The 16,813-nt window shown below is 41.6% G+C and overlaps 1 protein-coding gene across 1 annotated transcript in view; it reads left to right on the top strand.

The window, feature by feature from the left end:
• The window catches only part of ATXN10 (ataxin 10), a 74,209-nt gene extending 66,268 nt beyond the window's left edge, over positions 1–7,941 (top strand). The window contains exon 11 of the mRNA XM_048516005.1: positions 7,067–7,941. Coding sequence (XP_048371962.1) covers positions 7,067–7,257 — 191 coding nt within the window. The 3' untranslated portion in view covers positions 7,258–7,941. The remainder of the gene's footprint in view (positions 1–7,066) is intronic.
• The last annotated feature ends 8,872 nt before the right edge of the window (positions 7,942–16,813 follow it).

Raw genomic sequence — 16,813 nt, 5'->3', positions numbered from 1 at the left:
TTGCAGTAATCCAGCTATGAAACTATAGAAGCATGGATCACCATAGCCATGATTTAGTTGAATATAACTTAATATGAAAAGCTAAAGTAGAGAATTCTCTTTCTTTGCCATACATTTGTAGCCTTTTCTATGTAACTTTTCCGTATAATACAACAGAACTGTAGGCATCCTTTTCCTTGCGATGATAACTCAGTTGCACAGAATTATTGCTGCTGAAAGTGATACCTCTTTTGCGTCAGTTGCGCACAAACCGCATAAAAGAATCCAATGCAAATGGCAAGTTTGTCCACGAGAAATAGGTTTATTGCTTGAAGATCTCTGTATGCTGACACCCAGAGAGATTTTCCGAACCTTAAAAAGTAGACTTCTAGAACAGGAATATCATATCTTGTTGGGGCAAGCAAATAAATCATGCTCACCCCTCTCTGTCGGAATAATACCGGAACAGGGGCACATAGCCAAATATCTTGAATTATTAACTGAACCCCGACAGAGATGGATTATCACAAGGGCCAGATCCAATACCTTCCCATCGGCCATTACAAAGGGTCGTTACTTATCCATCCCTCTCCAGGATCGGGTTTGTTCACACTGTAAAAATCAAGTGGAGACTCTTGCTCACATTATTCTTGACTGTCCGAAATATGTGGGCATCAGGAATTTCTCTCCCAGGCTGGCCCTAGACAAATCTGAAAGTGTCTCTGACTGTTCTGTTGTGGAGCTTCTGTTAAACAACACAGATGTCATGCTCTTGGAAAAAGTAGCAAAATTTCTTTTACAAGTGACAGAACTTTCTAAGTAATGTATACTGCTATATACAGTCTTCCTGTCCGCGCTTTGAATGTACTCTTGATTTGTATCTCAAAAATGTCTGGCAACTTTCTAGAACCTATTTTTAAATGCCAAATAAAGGTTGTTGTTGTTGTTGTTGTTGATACCTCTTTTGCGTCAGTTGCACACAAACTGCATAAAAGAATCCAATGCAAATGGCAAGTTTGTCCACGAGAAATGACAGTACAAAAGAGACCCTGCTCAAAAATTGGAAGCAGCCGAAAAACGCATCTTAGTACATCCCTCGTTCCCTGATTTCTCTCCCGTCCCAATGCAGATCTCAACCCCATCAATGGTTTTCCACCTGAGCTGGGTTGAGCTGGTCTCAGAGTTCAGCTCGGGAACAATGGATTAGAAACTGCCTGGGGTAGCGTTTTCGGAGCAAGATCGGGCAGGCAAACCTTTTAAGCACTCAAACGCTGCCCCACACGTTTGAGTGAGGCGCATGCAAGGTTGGTTTGCTTTTGCTCTGTGCTGTTTGGTCCTCATTCTCAGAAAAAAAGAAAACCTTCGTAGTGAAAACACCCCATGTAGAACAATGGCCTGTACTACTTAACCACGTCATGTGTAGCCGAGATCTGCAAACGTTGTATTTTGTGTAAATATAGTTTAATGTAGCGATATAAAATTGCAGTGAACTTGGAGCGGGAGGAAGGCCATTTTATTGTTTGCATAGGGAAGGGAAGATTTTTTTAAAAACAGAGAACTGTGTCTTGACATGGCATTCACAAAAGGCTCCCAAAAGTGTTGTTGCGTGCTGGTGGCGGTTTAAAGACTCTTAAAAAACAAATATGCAAAATTAGAGCTCCTACAATTGCAGTGTTTTTGTAGTTTGGCAACAAATGGGGTCCGTGCTCTTATCGGTAGTAACTATGGAAACGTTGGAAGCATTCTTCCCAAAGCTCGGCATACAATAAAGTGCTCAAAGAGTTGGCCGGATTATGGACTTCAGAATATGTTCAATTTTCTTTCTGTCTTTGGGGACAAGCAGGAGAGTAGTGTGAATATTAACTGGGGACTTGCTTTAATCTCCTGTAACACTTAAGTCTGTATAGGTCTGCTTTCAGCCTTCCAGAAATCTCCGGCTCACTCAGCATGTTAAGAAGGGTCATACATATTCATGAATCTGAATTAGAAGTGTTATGTTGGAAAAGCAGGAAGCTGAGATCACAGCTGCATCATCCAGCTGCTTACTGGCTTCATATGGTTTCGTACTGCTCGGCCTACCCTTATTTTCATGCAAACTATGAGACAAAAAACGACAATTAGTGACACTTCCACTTAATTCATGGCCTCTCTGTTGTGCTTTAGCTGTACGCTTGCATAATTCCACCTGCAGCATAAGCGATCACCACGCATTTATGTTCAGTAGTATTTTAATGTCAGTTTATCATTTGGATGCCTGACTTTGCAAATACCTGAAAATATATTGTCAAAGGCTTTCGCGGCCAGATTCAACTGGTTCTGGTGGGTTTTCCGGGCTGTGTGGCCATGGTCTGGTGGATCTTGTTCCTAATGTTTCACCTGCATCTGTGGCCGGCATCTTCAGAGGTGTATCACAGAGGGAAGTCTGTTACACACTACCTGAAAATAGTTTTGTACTCTCTGACCTTTTCTTAACTGCAGGGCCAATTCATGTAGCCAGTGACCCCATCTGTGGGCGGGCGGGGCCGGCTTTCCCAATCACACTTGCGCCACACAGGGATATGTATGCAAAATAGAGCAAAGCCCAAAGTCCAGAAGCAACCTCAGTTTTGCAGAAGTAACATACAGACTGTGTTTGTTACATTTGTCACGCTGCTGTGATCATTATAGAATAGAATAGAACTTTAATTTATATACTGCCCTCCCCCGAAAGGCTCAGAGCAGTTCACAACAAAATATATATGAAATTTACCCAATCTCCCTGATTTAATTAGATTACACTACTTGTTGGACAATCCTGATCCTTCTCTCTGTATGATAGTGGCAGACTTTCTCCTGGAAATTACTAAACGACATTTCCTTCGACCTAACATTTATTCCCTATATTGTATATGCTTTTTAATCTGTTTTTATTATTGTTGTACTGTTGTCTATGCCAATAAAGGCTTGCTAAATTATATATATATTTAGCAATTAAATATATATATATGAATAACATAATGTACAACAGCATTATCAAACAGTATTTCGAGTAGCAGTATCAATAATCAAACCATCAACAAGATAACATTATGACATTACATAGCGGCAATATAACAACATCAGCACAGCAAGCTAATTCACAACACACATGGCTACAATAAACATAACACCATAATCTCATAATCACAAAACCATGGGATCATAGCAACACCATAACATTATACAACAATATTAAACATAGCAAAAAACATAACGTTATAAACTGCAGTGAACATGGCACTATAAATAGTAAATCCACTATACAACATCAGGATCTCTAATCAAAATTCAACCAAACTACATATATAATTGATAATAAATAACATTATAGTTCTTTGTTAACATGATAACGGTCTAATATCCATGAGGCAGTAGTGATGTCTTTTCCAGTTGCACGTTTGATATCAAATCATCAATAAAGCAACGTAATTATGTATTCATGAATTACAAGTCCATCCTGTGTAGTCCATATACTAACTATCGCCTTGGGTGCTTCAAGGACATTGAAAGACAGGCATTAGATCCTGATGGACAAAAAACTTACCTTCTCATGATATCCTTACAGGGACCTGTGCCTCACTATTTTACATCCTTAACCATTCCAACCCACTGACAAGCCTATGCAGGCAAGATTGAATATTTTTCCCTCTGCAGTGACAACTGGCAGATACAGGCGAATTCCACAGGAAGACAGAATATGCCCCTGTCACTTGAGGGTACCCGAGACCATAAAACAAATATTATTATATTCTCCAAGATACGAAGGCAGGCGAGTCCAACACATTATACCATTGCTACAAGAAATGCACTGGCCAGATGAAAGAAAAATCAGATTTTTCGTATCAGATAAGAACCCTGAAATTACAGTGGAAGTGGCTGAATTTTAGCATATGTTGTTGTACAAAGGAATCTGAATTGGTGTGCGCTGCATTTCTTTTGTATTTGTTACTGCCTTTAAATGTCTCCCTTGTATGCCATTGAAGGTATTGGTTGTTACTCTTGCCTCTGTGGATTTGACAGACTTCCTTAAAATTGTTTTGCATTATCTCTGTGCAACGTGATATTGAAAGAGACTTCTTGTGAGATCGGCAGAGGCTTTCTTTAAAGCTGGTCTTAAAGTTGCCAGAATGATATTGCATGCTGTCCAATCCGTGGCCGATCGTTGGTGACTTTGGTCTTTCTGTGTGTTTTGAATCCCCTCCCCTTCTTGTTCTTTGGCTTGAGACATTCAGGCTTCTGTAATACTCCATGCAGTTGGACTAAGGTGTTTTGGGGAATTGAACCAGCATAAATCGGTGGTCCAGAAGATCTCACTTTGAATTCACAGAACTGTATGTCCTTTATTCATCGTCATCAGTCCTTATTTGTTAGCCATAGGCCTTTCAAATTACGTGACAGATCAACAAATTAAAGCAGAAACCATATTAAAGCCAAACTATATTCACAAATGGTGGTAACATGACCTTAAGAATTTACAACTTTTCAGATCTTACATCATTTCTTACCAAGTTTCCGATCTTCCATCTTGCAACTTACTCTTTAAGCTACAACCTTTCTGCGTTCTAAGTTTAGTAGAAAGGAGCATAAATGAAGCAACCCTATGTGTAACTTCCTCAAAAACATCAGCCAACAAGAAACACACTTTATTCTCTTCAGTACCAGATATGTTGTCAAGAATATTTTTAAGATATAAGTTCCTAATGTGATCAAACATAGGGCAATGCAAAATATCTCCAGATTAGACTGGTCATCTCCAGATTAGACTATTGTAACTCGCTCTACGCGGGCCTTCCCTTGCGTTTGATTCGGAAGTTAAAACTGGTCCAAAATGCAGCTGCGCGCCTGCTCACAGGCAGTGCCATCTGGGATCATATCCAGCCTGTGCTGCGCCAGCTGCATTGGCTTCCAGTAGAGTTCCGAATCATCTTCAAGGTGTTGGTGCTGACCTTTAAGGCCTTACGCGGCCTGGGACCTTCGTATCTTCGGGACCGCATCGCCCCACATGTCCCTATACGGCCTCTTCGCTCAGCGGAGGCCAATCTACTGGTGGTCCCTGGCCCCTCGATGATACGGCTGGCCTCCACGCGGGCCAGGGCCTTTACAGCTCTGGCCCCAGCCTGGTGGAACGCTCTTCCACCAGCTGTCCGGGCCCTGCGGGACCTTACCGAATTCCGCAGGGCCTGCAAGACGGAGTTGTTCCGCCGGGCCTTTGGAGGAACCAGCCGTTGATGGTGCCCCCCCCCCCCCCATGGCCTTTTACATCTGTGCCTTCTGCCATCTGGGATTTGCTGATCTTCCCTCCCTGAAAGAGGGTTTGGAAATGGAATTGTCGGACGCCATTGCAAGTTAATTTTAGTCTTTATACTTAGTCTTTTCTATTGCTGCTTTTAATGGTTTTAGTTATTTTACTTGTATATGATAGGTATTGTGCTGTACACCGCCCAGAGCCCTCCGGGGATGGGGCGGTATAATAAATTGAAACATAAATAAATAAATAAATATAATGTTTTACATCTTCTATCTGGTTTGTGCCACAATCACAAACACGTTGTCCCTTGGGACGCTTATTATATCTATCAAAGAGATAATTTGATGGAAAAGTGTGAAATCTTAAGCTGGTGAATGCTTTTCTTAAATTTGAATTCATTAAGTGTAAAAGATAAAGGGCCCGATTGCTATTTTTCTTAATTTTTGGGAACCAAGGGGCAAATGTCTTTATTCAGTTTGGCAGTGATGTGAACCCATAGTATGTATTCACCAATCTCCTGTACTTTGCACAGGCTTTATTGTTTTGATCAGCATTCTTGCCCAACTCAGACTCCCCTGCAGGCAAAAAGGCCAGATGAGATTTTAACTTAGCAGAAAAATATGAGGCATACGAACAAATGCTGCATAGCTTTCTTCTGGACGTGAAGCTACACGCCACGAATAATTGGTGCCTTGCAGGCCCTTTGCTGTTGCGTGGCGTGAGTCAGAGCGCTCATCTCTTCTAGTTGGGTAGTGGGAGTAATTATGTTTTTGTACCACAACACCTCGTTTGCAGACTTTGAGTGAATATTTCATGGAATGCTGAGTGTGATTTATCAAAGATGGAAATTATTAAATTCCGGGTCTAATGTTTGCCTTAAGCTTTGCTTGTAGGAGGACCACCTTGAGAGAGGACTGGGTGGGTGCCGCCCGCTTTGCTCCGTTGCTTCTAAGCATGAACAATGTAGCACCACAATCTGTGGGAATTATTTTTTTAAAAAAATCATTTGATTTCATGTTATACAGAAATAGTCTCAGTACAAGTCTGTCTGTCTGTCTGTCTGTCTGTCCTGTTTCCCCAAAAATAAGACAGGGTCTTATATAAGACATTTTTGCTCCAAAAGATGCATTAGGGCTTATTTTCAGGGGATGCCTAATTTATTTCCATTGTTTTGCACACACACACCCCCCCACCACCACATGACCGGGGAATCTGTAACTAGGGCTTATTTTTGGAGAAGGGATTATATTTCAAGCATCCTCCAAAAATCCTGAAAAATCATGCTAGGGCTTATTTTCGAGGCTGGTCATATTTTCAGGGAAACACAGTGTCTGTCTGTCTGTCTGTCTGTCTGTCTGTCTGTCTGTCTGTCTGTCTGTCTGTCTGTCTGTCTGTCTGTCGCATAGGATTGAGCTGGAAATGATTTAATATTATAATAGGTTAGAGAATAAGAGAGGCAGGATCTAAATGTACTAAATGAATATTTAAATGAAAACATTTTGAAATTAGATCATTGTAAGTAAAAAAACCCATCATGGCTTCTTCCATTTAAACAGTAGAGTATCAGCATTATATTTGTCAGTCAGTCAAGTATTTATTGTTTGAGCCATTGGCTATAACAATACAGAGATACATGCACTTTCAAACTGCTTTCAGTGCTCTTTGAAGCTGTGCGGAATGGCAAAATCCACTTGCAGACAGTTGTGAAAGTGGTTTGAAAACACATTATTTTGCGTGTGCGGAAGGGGCCTTAGTTAAAACAATATATATTTACTTTCACAATCCGACTTGAAACAGAAATGTCTTAACTTAATTGCACAGTTATAAGCCAGTGGGCAGTGTATGCTATCCACAACCTCACCGAACAGAATGAAAGAAATCAAGAACTTATTTCCCAAATGGAGCAGCAGGGACTGGCTGATAGTTCCATCCTTGAGAAGGCAGGACTGAAAGTTGAGAAAGAAGATCAAAAGTTAATTCTGAGATCTGTCAGAAAGACGCCAGATCTCTAAGTTGCTAAAAGGTACAGGGGTTTTTTTCCACTTGCTACAAACCCTGTTTTGTGAACAATTGAGACATTTTTCAATCAGCCTATCAGAACCGTTTTGCTCAAAGTGTAAAAGCCAAAGATTAATTCATCACTTTATAAACTGAATAAACTGTAAGTATGAAGTAAACTGCGTATTTCCAGATGGTGGTTATTTTCTCTATTAGAGATGCTTCACTCCTTTCAATTTCACTAGAAAAATGTAGTTTATCCATCAAATTGATTTATAGTCACAAACTCTGGATGTTCACCCAAATGTGGCACATGCTTCATGACGAACCAACAATGCTTCCATTTCTGCTTTCCTGTTTTTTTAAAAAAAAAATGGACTCAGGGTTGAGTTGTGTGGCAAAGGAGGTATGAATTGCTTACCCTTTCGATGCTTCTGACAGTTAATATCTAAGATATCCTCTGAAGATGTGTGAACTGAAATTTGCTGCCCTATCACTTAAACATTAGAATCCCACACTTTGATTTTTTTTACTTACAAGTAGTTTATATATTAATTGTTACAAAAACAACGTTTGTATTGCCATTCTTAAATGGAATAGAAATATGCTTTTCTTCCATCTTTCCTTTTTCTCTCATGTTCTGTAAAATTCACGTTCTGAAAATGGAATAAAACTGCTGTTGTTGTGAATAGTAGGTTCATTGGCTGTGGGGCTGGCATCTGTTTTGGGAGAACTGGATGTGTGAATTTTATTTGTTCCCTCGGTAAGTCCATCTGCTTTCCCTTTTTATTTATTTATTTGGTTTTCTGATTCTCATGGACTCTTTCTGAACTCTGAAGTACTTAAGAGGTAGTTTCTCACTGTGATTAATTCTAGCAGTTCCTTTTCACTCCTTTGCCTTTCCAAAACATTGACAAAACTCATTTCCAGTTAATTAATTCGAGAGAGGCTGAAGAAAGGAAGACGGCCTCTCTATTTTGGATACCCTTCTGTATTGTTGTTGAACTCTGCCACGCTGGAATGTAGCATGAATTAGATGGGGGGGGGGGCGGGGGAGAACAGTGGTCAATTAACTCCCCATGCCCACATCTAGCTGCCTTAAGTATTAAAAAGAAGGAAAAAACACAATTAAAAAAATCTATATATACTGTATAATTATCAAAATATGTGAATATTTGCTTCCCAAAAAGGAGTTAGTAGGAGAAAAAAGTAATTATGTGCTAGAATAGTTCCAAACATTTTGCGCCGTGAAATTATGCTTGCCTGAAATTGGAATGTTCAAATGCTAAGTTGCATCGTATTAAAACGGATTGTCTGCTCTCTGCAAGAAAACAGAAAAGGTAGACGTTTTATTGGCTACAAAATACAACATTAATATTTTTATTTCAGGATATTTAACAGAGTATAAGGAATTTGTTATAGAAATTTGTCATAGAAATTTTCACGGCTGGTAGTGCATACCTCTAAAGCAGTGCTCAGGTAGTTAGTGTGTTGCCTCCTGACCCCTTGGGTGTTCTGTCTATATCCAGAGACATCAGACTTCTCTCTTTTTAAACTCGACTGCTGTCCTATGAGCATGTCTGAAGATTGGAATGTTTGCTGCAACTAAGAGACATTACATGGCAACAGCGTCTACCCAGGATTCACTTTCTAGTAGTATGAGTATTCTGAATGGAAAAAGTCACTGTATATTTAACCTTTTGTCCCTGACTGAAGTAAAACCATCATTACACGTCTGCGTGTGGATGTGCACATTATAAGTCATATTAAAATTGAAGGGTTTGTTGTGTTCACCAACAGGATAAATGTCTGCTGGCATAGAAGAATAACCTCTCTCAATTTATACCTAGAACATGGTGCTTCCGCCAAATAAAATTGATCATAATTTTGTTTATTGATGGTTTTGATGGCTTTCAAGAAGGCTTCGTAAGAATGTAATTTAGAATGTCCTTATTTTCAAAATATTTGTTGCTGAAACAAAAATCTATAACGATGTCAGAATTTTTATTAATCTCTGAAAAGGAATCAAAGTCCCTTTCTTATTCCCTCACCTTTGGGTCTGCCTTACCAGTGCCTAACAATGTGGATACAAGCCCATGAAAATGAGACAATACAAACACAGTTATGTAGAAGTGTGTGTTGGTGTGTTTATGTGTGTGTGTAGAATACATAATAGAATAAGGGTTTTGAATCCTAAATGGGAAACGTAGGGGTTTCTTTATGAAAAAACATGCCGATTACTGTATTGAGGGAGGCTGTCTTTTGATTTCCTGAGATGGATTAAATCTCTGAGGACAACATCTTCTCTGGCCCTCTCCAGTGGTCTTCTGTCTTCTAAGGGGCATGTTTTGCATGGGAGAGGATTAATACAGCACATCCACTTGTAATTTTTAAAAAGCAGGCCTTTATTGCGTGTGAAAAGAGATGGAGGATCAAGTCCTGTGGCCCTCACGCTGCTTTCAAGAGCTGGTAAACAAAAGAGATCAGTTTTTCTCCCCTTCTCTGTAAAAGCAAATGAGGGTTTGGATTTTCATGATAATGGATGACTGAATTCTGATGGGTTTTTTTTAAAGATAGGAAAGTATGGATTCATTCTAACTGAATTACATGCTGTGCCTTTTAGTAGGTCTTAGACTGGTGTGAGCTTTTGTGTCTGCCATCGAGACAGAAATATTTCCAAATGGCGCCCCATCACCCACACACAGTTATATGAACCTCATTGCCGAATGTTCTTAACAGATAACATTTTTGTCATTCTGGCGGGGTATATTTCTAATTAAACACGCCACTACAACATAGATGAAGCACAAGGGCTCTAACCACAAAAAGAAAAACAGAATCTTCAAAAATTTTGAGGTAAAAAAAAAATCTGAGGTAAAAATCATCAAATTTCCACAGTTCCTTCAGTGCTGTCCAAGGTTCTGATAGAATCACTGTTCTGGATAGGTTTTTTTTTCTTTGTAGTGCTTACAGCTTTAGAGAATCTTTGCCAAAACTCATTTTTCCTTTGCATGCTGTTTAACTCTGCTCAATCTTGTTTGCTGCCCCGTACCATCTCTACCCCGCCATCTGCATGAGACCATTTCTCCCCCTCAGTCCATCCTTCCCCGAAATCTCCGTCTTAATCTCATGATCTTAATCACGGACTCAGACAAAGGCTAAAAATAAGTTTGCGTTGAACTCAAGCATTTGCTCTCTCCTGTTGGCCTATCTGCAGCCTGTTTTCTCCCGTGTAGAAATTTAGTTTGTAAATTCCTCAGGGGCAAGGATCTGGCATCTGGAATGCAGCATGTACCCTGATGAAGATGAATGTATGGGTGAATGTAAGCCAGCCAAAATTAAACATTCCTAAATCCTGTTAATTTCAAGGGTTGTGCTGGAGTGCTTACTTAAGCAACCTGTTGATATGAACGGTTCTTAAAAATGCTTACCTTTGTCTGGATTTTTTTTTCATATCATATATTCGGCTTAGAAGGTTGGGACCGACACTCTTTTACTTTCAAGCAGGCTAGATTCATATAACGCAGAATTCTGTGGGTTAAACTTGTAATTTGATATAAGAACAAGCTCTCATTATCTTTTGTCCCCCCCCCCCCCCAATTCCCTTCTTTTTCCCGTTTGGGACCTTAAGCTTTCTAGTTAAGCCATTGTGGGGGCAGGCAAACAGGTGCCTGCTCCATAGAGGTCCTTATTCTGTAGTTCCCACTGGAGCCCGTGGCCTTGTGAACTCCCCTTTGCTACTTCTTCCCCCTCAATAATTTTTTATGAATGATAGCTTTTCAACACCCTGGGAACTGCTTGTTGGGAAAAACTGCTCTTCACAGGGTGCAGTCAAATCCTACACATTTCATCAAGAAAAAAACCATGAAAGGAGTAATACTGTGCTTACAGGTATGACGTATTCTTTGAGGCCCTTTCCCTCCACCTCTCCTTTTATGAACCACTCCTCAATATGTTCTTTTTTTATTAATTCCAATTGGCTGGGTGTTTTTCTCTCTTTCTCTGCTTCTCAATTAAACTCTTGTTTGTTTAAAAACTTGGGTCTTGTTTAGTGGATCCCCTGGGGAGATTCCAGGAATAGGTGGCAAAATAGAAACCCCCAAATCTGAAGGTCTGCTTTGACAAGTCTGTTGTGTGGTTAGTAAAGGGCAGTGACATTTCTTAGCGGCCGCTTCGAAGGCTTTGAAAAGTGCGAGCAGCTGAGGTTTGTTGAAATCTGCACTTCGGGCAACGGGGCCCTGACTCTGTCTTTCAGGTTTCAGTGCCACAGAGAGTGATACACTTTTTAGCTTCTTTGCTTCTCTTCAAATCTCAAAACTTTTCAAAACTCAGTCTGTAACACGGCGCTGGGTCAATTCCACTTCCCCCAAGAATGGTCAACTGCTCTATTCCCAGAGGCAGAACCTCTGCACCAAATGCATACAGCAACCTGTCAGAAACAATCTCGGAAGAATTATTTGATATGCTACCTTAAATCAAGCAAGAATCATTTCAAAATCGCCTCTACATATATCTTCGCAGACATGTACAGCAGAAAGAATGTGACATTCTTTGAATGTACAGCAGAAACATGTACAGCAGAAAGAATGTGACATTCTAGGAAACATTTCTTCACACAACGTGTGATTGGTGTTTGGAATATCCTGCCACAGGAGGTGGTGATGGCCACTAACCTGGATAGCTTTAAAAAGGGCTTGGGCAGATTTATGGAGGAGAAGTCGATCTATGGCTCTATGGCTACCAATCTTGATCTCAGATTGCAAATGCCTTAGCAGACCAGGTGCTCAGGAGCAGCAGCAGCAGAAGGCCATTGCTTTCACATCCTGCACGTGACTCCCGAAGACACCTGGTGGGCCACTGCGAGTAGCAGAGTGCTGGACTAGATGGACTCTGGTCTGATCCAGCAGGCTAGTTCTTGGGCCACTCCCCACTTACCTCGTCTGAGTGCAACCCCGCAGCGACCCCTCGTAGAAAAGCCTCCGTGGCTTTTGACAACGGAGACATTTGTTCCCCACTCATTTTCCATTCAGGAAATAGTGCGGGGTTCCACATCAAGAGTCAAAGAGGCACCGAGCGCTCTTGATTGGCTGGCATGCGGTGCATCATTTACATCGCGCGGAGTTGCAGCCAGCCGAAAAGCGGGGCTCCATTTTGATTGGCTGGACCCGAAAAGTTCGCTTGGGATAAGCTGAACGCGATTGTTTTGGAGAGACGTCTGCACATACGCTGACATCACTACCTGTTTCAAATTGCTTGGGCAGAAAAATGAAAGTAAAAATCGGTTTCGGTTTTCACACCGCCGACAACCCTGTGCTCAGTGGCACTTTGCCAAGCTGCAAAACAGTGGCGCTCGGGCAAAAAAGAGCAAAAAAGAGCAATGTTGGCACGCCTTGCTGTGCACACGCCTCAATTTCCGAAAGCACTTTCGACGGGACACCCTCCCTAAAACAAAATGGCGGTTCCTGTTTCCTGATTGGCTGGAAGCTGGCGTCAGAGCGAATCAGCCACACGTAAACAGCCGAGGTTCCCCACCCCCCTGTGGCACCTGCGGGGTTTTTGAAAATGTTGCTCTTTTCAGAGGACCTAATTTGCCGCGCGACAAGGAGGTGGGAGAGCGGCAAATTAAGGGCAGCAGCGCAGTGGGCGCTGGTGACGTGGGGGACGTCCATCCTCCTCGTGTCTTTTAAAGAGGTGACCCTGCGGCTTATGGTGAGTGGGGAGTGGCCCCTTATGTTCTTATGACATAACTATTCTTAGATATCTCAACAAGGGAAAATGATTCAAACATGTAACATTTTAACACACATGCAAAGCAATATCACCTCTGAATTGGGTACATGTTTCAAACAGATCTTTTTCAAGCTTCAAAACTGTAAAAAAGAAAAATCATAACAAGAAACATGCAATTTGTGCAAACCTCTAATACAAAAAGGACAACCTACTCAGTATACAAAGTGAAAATGCAAAAACCCGTGTCACTAGCCCCCCCCCCCAAGGTAGACTGTAACTTAAAAATAAGTGTTCAATAACATTTTGTCAGAGTACACTGTAAACCCCCGCTATTCCCAGGGGCTGCTGGGAGATCTGGGAACTAGAAGGGTACTTTGAAGAGTTTGGATTTATACCCCCGCTCTCTCCTGTAAAGAGACTCAAGGTGGCTTACAAGCGCCTTTCCCTTCCTCTCCTCACAACAGGCACCTTGTGAGGTAGGTGGGGCTGAGAGAGTCCTGAGAGAACAAGGTCACCCAGCAGGCTTCTTGTGGAGGAATAGGGAAACAAACCTGGTTCCAGATTGGAGTCCGCTGCTCTTAACCGCTACCCCACACTGGCTGTGACCCCGCAACATAACTGCTGAAATTCCCAGGTCTCTGATTGTTTTGAATCAAAATTTCTTTTCTTCAACTTGTACTGGACTTTTGCCCAATGTGCAGCAGCTGCCTGCAGTAATAGATTCTAGTTCTTTCTCCTCCACTAATTGCTGACCATGCCGACCTAGGTGAGGCTGTAGGTGTGAGGCCAACAAGCAGCAGAAATGGTGCCACGTTGCATGGTCTACTTTGCTCTCCAAGCCAGCTGCAACCATTACTGGGATTTTGTCTACCATCTTCATGAGAGCCAGCACAATGTAGTGGTTAAGAGCAGCTGGATTCTTATCTGGAGAATTGGGTTTGATTTCCCATTCCTTCACCTGAGTGGCAGAGGCTTATCTGATGAACCAAATGTGGTTCCGCACTCCTACATTCCTGCTTGGACTAGTCCCAGTTCTCTCCCAACTCTCTCAGCCTCACCTACCATAAGGTGTCTGTTGTGGGGAGAGGAAGGGAAAGGAGTTTGTAAGCCACCTTGAGTCTCCCTACAGGAGAGAAAGGTGGGGTATAAATCTAAATTCCTCCTCCTCCTCATTCCTTCTTCTTTCTTCCTCTTCCTCCCCCTCCTCTTCTTCTTCTTGGCATATTGAATTATTCTGCACGAAAAAGAAAATGTGTTTTTTTAATTACTGTCAATATCTTTTCAGGCACTTTATACCTGTTTCACTTTGTGCCAGGGCAAATGTCCTTTTCTTTCCATTCTCATTGATCTATTCACTATGTTGGTAACAGATATTTTTGGCATCGTGCTTTGTATGTTTGAAATAGCTGTTGATGAACCTTCATGCCTTCTAAAGAAGCTCCAGAGAGCGGTGAATGGTGGTGTTCTGAGAGCTTTTTTTTTTCAACAGTTAAGTTCTTGGCCTAACAATAAATATTCTGTTTGCTGGAAGAGTTTTTAAAGTTCTGAATGTGAATTTTTTTTCATGAATGCTGCATTGATAGGCTATTTCCCCACTCCTTTTAACAGGCGTCTTTTGGGGCACAATCTTCACAGCAGAAAACAGCCCACGTCTGTCTTGTTTGTGCCACCTTTGAAATTCCTGTGGGCAGCCACGAGAACCTCTTGGCAAGCATCAATCACAGTAGTGGTAGGGCGTCTCACCCACCTATCACTACGCAGCAATTTCAAAATTTTAGTTGCAAACAATGGGAGGGGTGGGGGAAATAACGTTGGCTCTAAGGATCACCACACATAACAAAGAGCTTAATTTTTTAGGAATGTTCTAACCCTCTGCACTATTTTGAATGGATTTTGCAGGTGCTTGACATTCATTGCAATACACATTTTATAAACAACTTGACATTTCTCAGCCTCCCTCTCCTACCGTCACCTTACATAGCTGTTGTGCACAAAAAAGGAGGAGGAGTCGGGATTTATATCCGACCTTTCTTTCCGGTAAGGAGACTCAAGATGGCTTACAAGCTCCTTTCCCTTCCTCTCCCCACAACAGGCACCTTGTGAGGTAGGTGGGGCTGAGAGAGTTCTGAGAGAACTGTGACTAGCCCAAGGTCACCCAGCAAGAATGTAGGAGTGTGGAAACACATCTGATACACCAGATAAGCCTCTGCCACTCAGGTGGAGGAGTGGGGAATCAAATCCGGTTCTCCAGATTAGAATCCACCTGCTCTTAACCACTACACCAAACTGGCATGAGAGATTATGAACTCCTGCATGCATCCATTCACTTTTTAGCGCTATGAAAGGTGCCGGAGGCTTCTTTTCGGAAGGTAGGATTCAATCAAGTTCAAAGGGAGTTGGGCAAGGCTAAAGCAGAAGGGCACTCAATGCCCTGGTTCCAACAGCCTCTCCATCCTCAGCAATCGTGAGTGTCAATACACAGCCGAAGAGGAACAGATGCTGAAATCGAAAGCACTGGGAAATGAACAGAGCTAACTTGTTTTAAGGAATAAAAACAGAGCACATTCAAAGCCTCAACTTCAGTCGGTCAATACTGATTTTGATAACAAATCAGCTCCCAAAAGAAAAAAAAAGATAATAGTAAAAATAAAATATGATTGCCAGTTATAATAATAGTAAAAAAGCAAAATCAAATCAGAAGAGTGAGTTTTAGCATAAGAGAAGAATGTCGGCTATGTAGCAGAAATGCTAGTCTCTGTCAGCTACTTGCGCGGCCCTCTCGCCCAAAGGCAGAATGTGCCAACTTGGGTCGTTATCTCCCGGGAAAAACCTGTAAGCCGAAAAAGAAACATAAGATTCTTTGGATCTTTGAGGTAAGGCTGACAGGACGGGAGCCATAAACTGGGATCAAAGGTTGTTACAGGGTGAGCAGTGCAGGAGAAACCAAATGGCCCTACTTAAAAATCAGCATTAATCAGATGTGGACCAGTGTGGAAACTCAGCTAAAATCCTGTCTATCTTGTTTTAAGTTGAGACCCAACGGGCAGGGTCACAGTATGTGCTTATTGCTTGTTCGGGTGTGGTGTGTTTGACAGAGCAATTGCATGCTGGAATGCTTCCCTGTGTCGAAGGACGCTGGCACACACAGCACATAGAAATTGCCCTGTTAGAAAGTAGGAACGCTCGACTGCCCCAGACAGCAAAAGTTCCAATTCAGGATTCTGCTGTTCTCCCCCCCCCCCAAAAAAAAACCCCTGAAGTTTTATTTGATTAATATACAATTGGAGGGGTGGGTGGGTTTGAGATTACAAATCAGATATTTTGTAAAAGTAACAAAGAACACAACAAAGCAAACCTTTTAAACATTATATGTAGAAATTAAGATCCAAAAGTAAGGAAAAGAAAGGAAAAAATGACTTCCCAATTTTGATATTCTTTCTAAATTTCACAAACTATAAAACTAATATCAAAGTTGTTCCTGTACAGACTGAAACCATTTTTGCCATTCATTCTGATAATCTTGGTCAGATTTAAAGTCTATTCCATCGAATATTTTGGCAAGCTTAATCAGTTCCAGCACTTTGATTTGTCGTCCGTGTTTTGTTGGGGCTTTATTCGATTTCCGATATTTAGCCCAAACAAATCTTGCAGGGTTCTGCCGTTCGTGGACTTCACGGTGGCTGGCCAGCGATAATTTCTCAGTGGCACTGCCTTCCCACACTCCAGATCTGTTGTTAAAATGTGAGATGAATTCTTTAGTCGCCTTGATTCCGGGAGCGATGTCAGGAAGCACTTCTGACTGCTTGCAGGATGGCTCTGTACTGGGAGGACGTGTTTGTG

The sequence above is a fragment of the Sphaerodactylus townsendi genome, linkage group LG14, assembly GCF_021028975.2.
Source record: "Sphaerodactylus townsendi isolate TG3544 linkage group LG14, MPM_Stown_v2.3, whole genome shotgun sequence".
Taxonomy (NCBI): domain Eukaryota; kingdom Metazoa; phylum Chordata; class Lepidosauria; order Squamata; family Sphaerodactylidae; genus Sphaerodactylus; species Sphaerodactylus townsendi.
The sequence above is the reverse complement of the archived record's forward strand: the minus strand, read 5'-3'. Positions and strand labels throughout refer to the sequence as shown.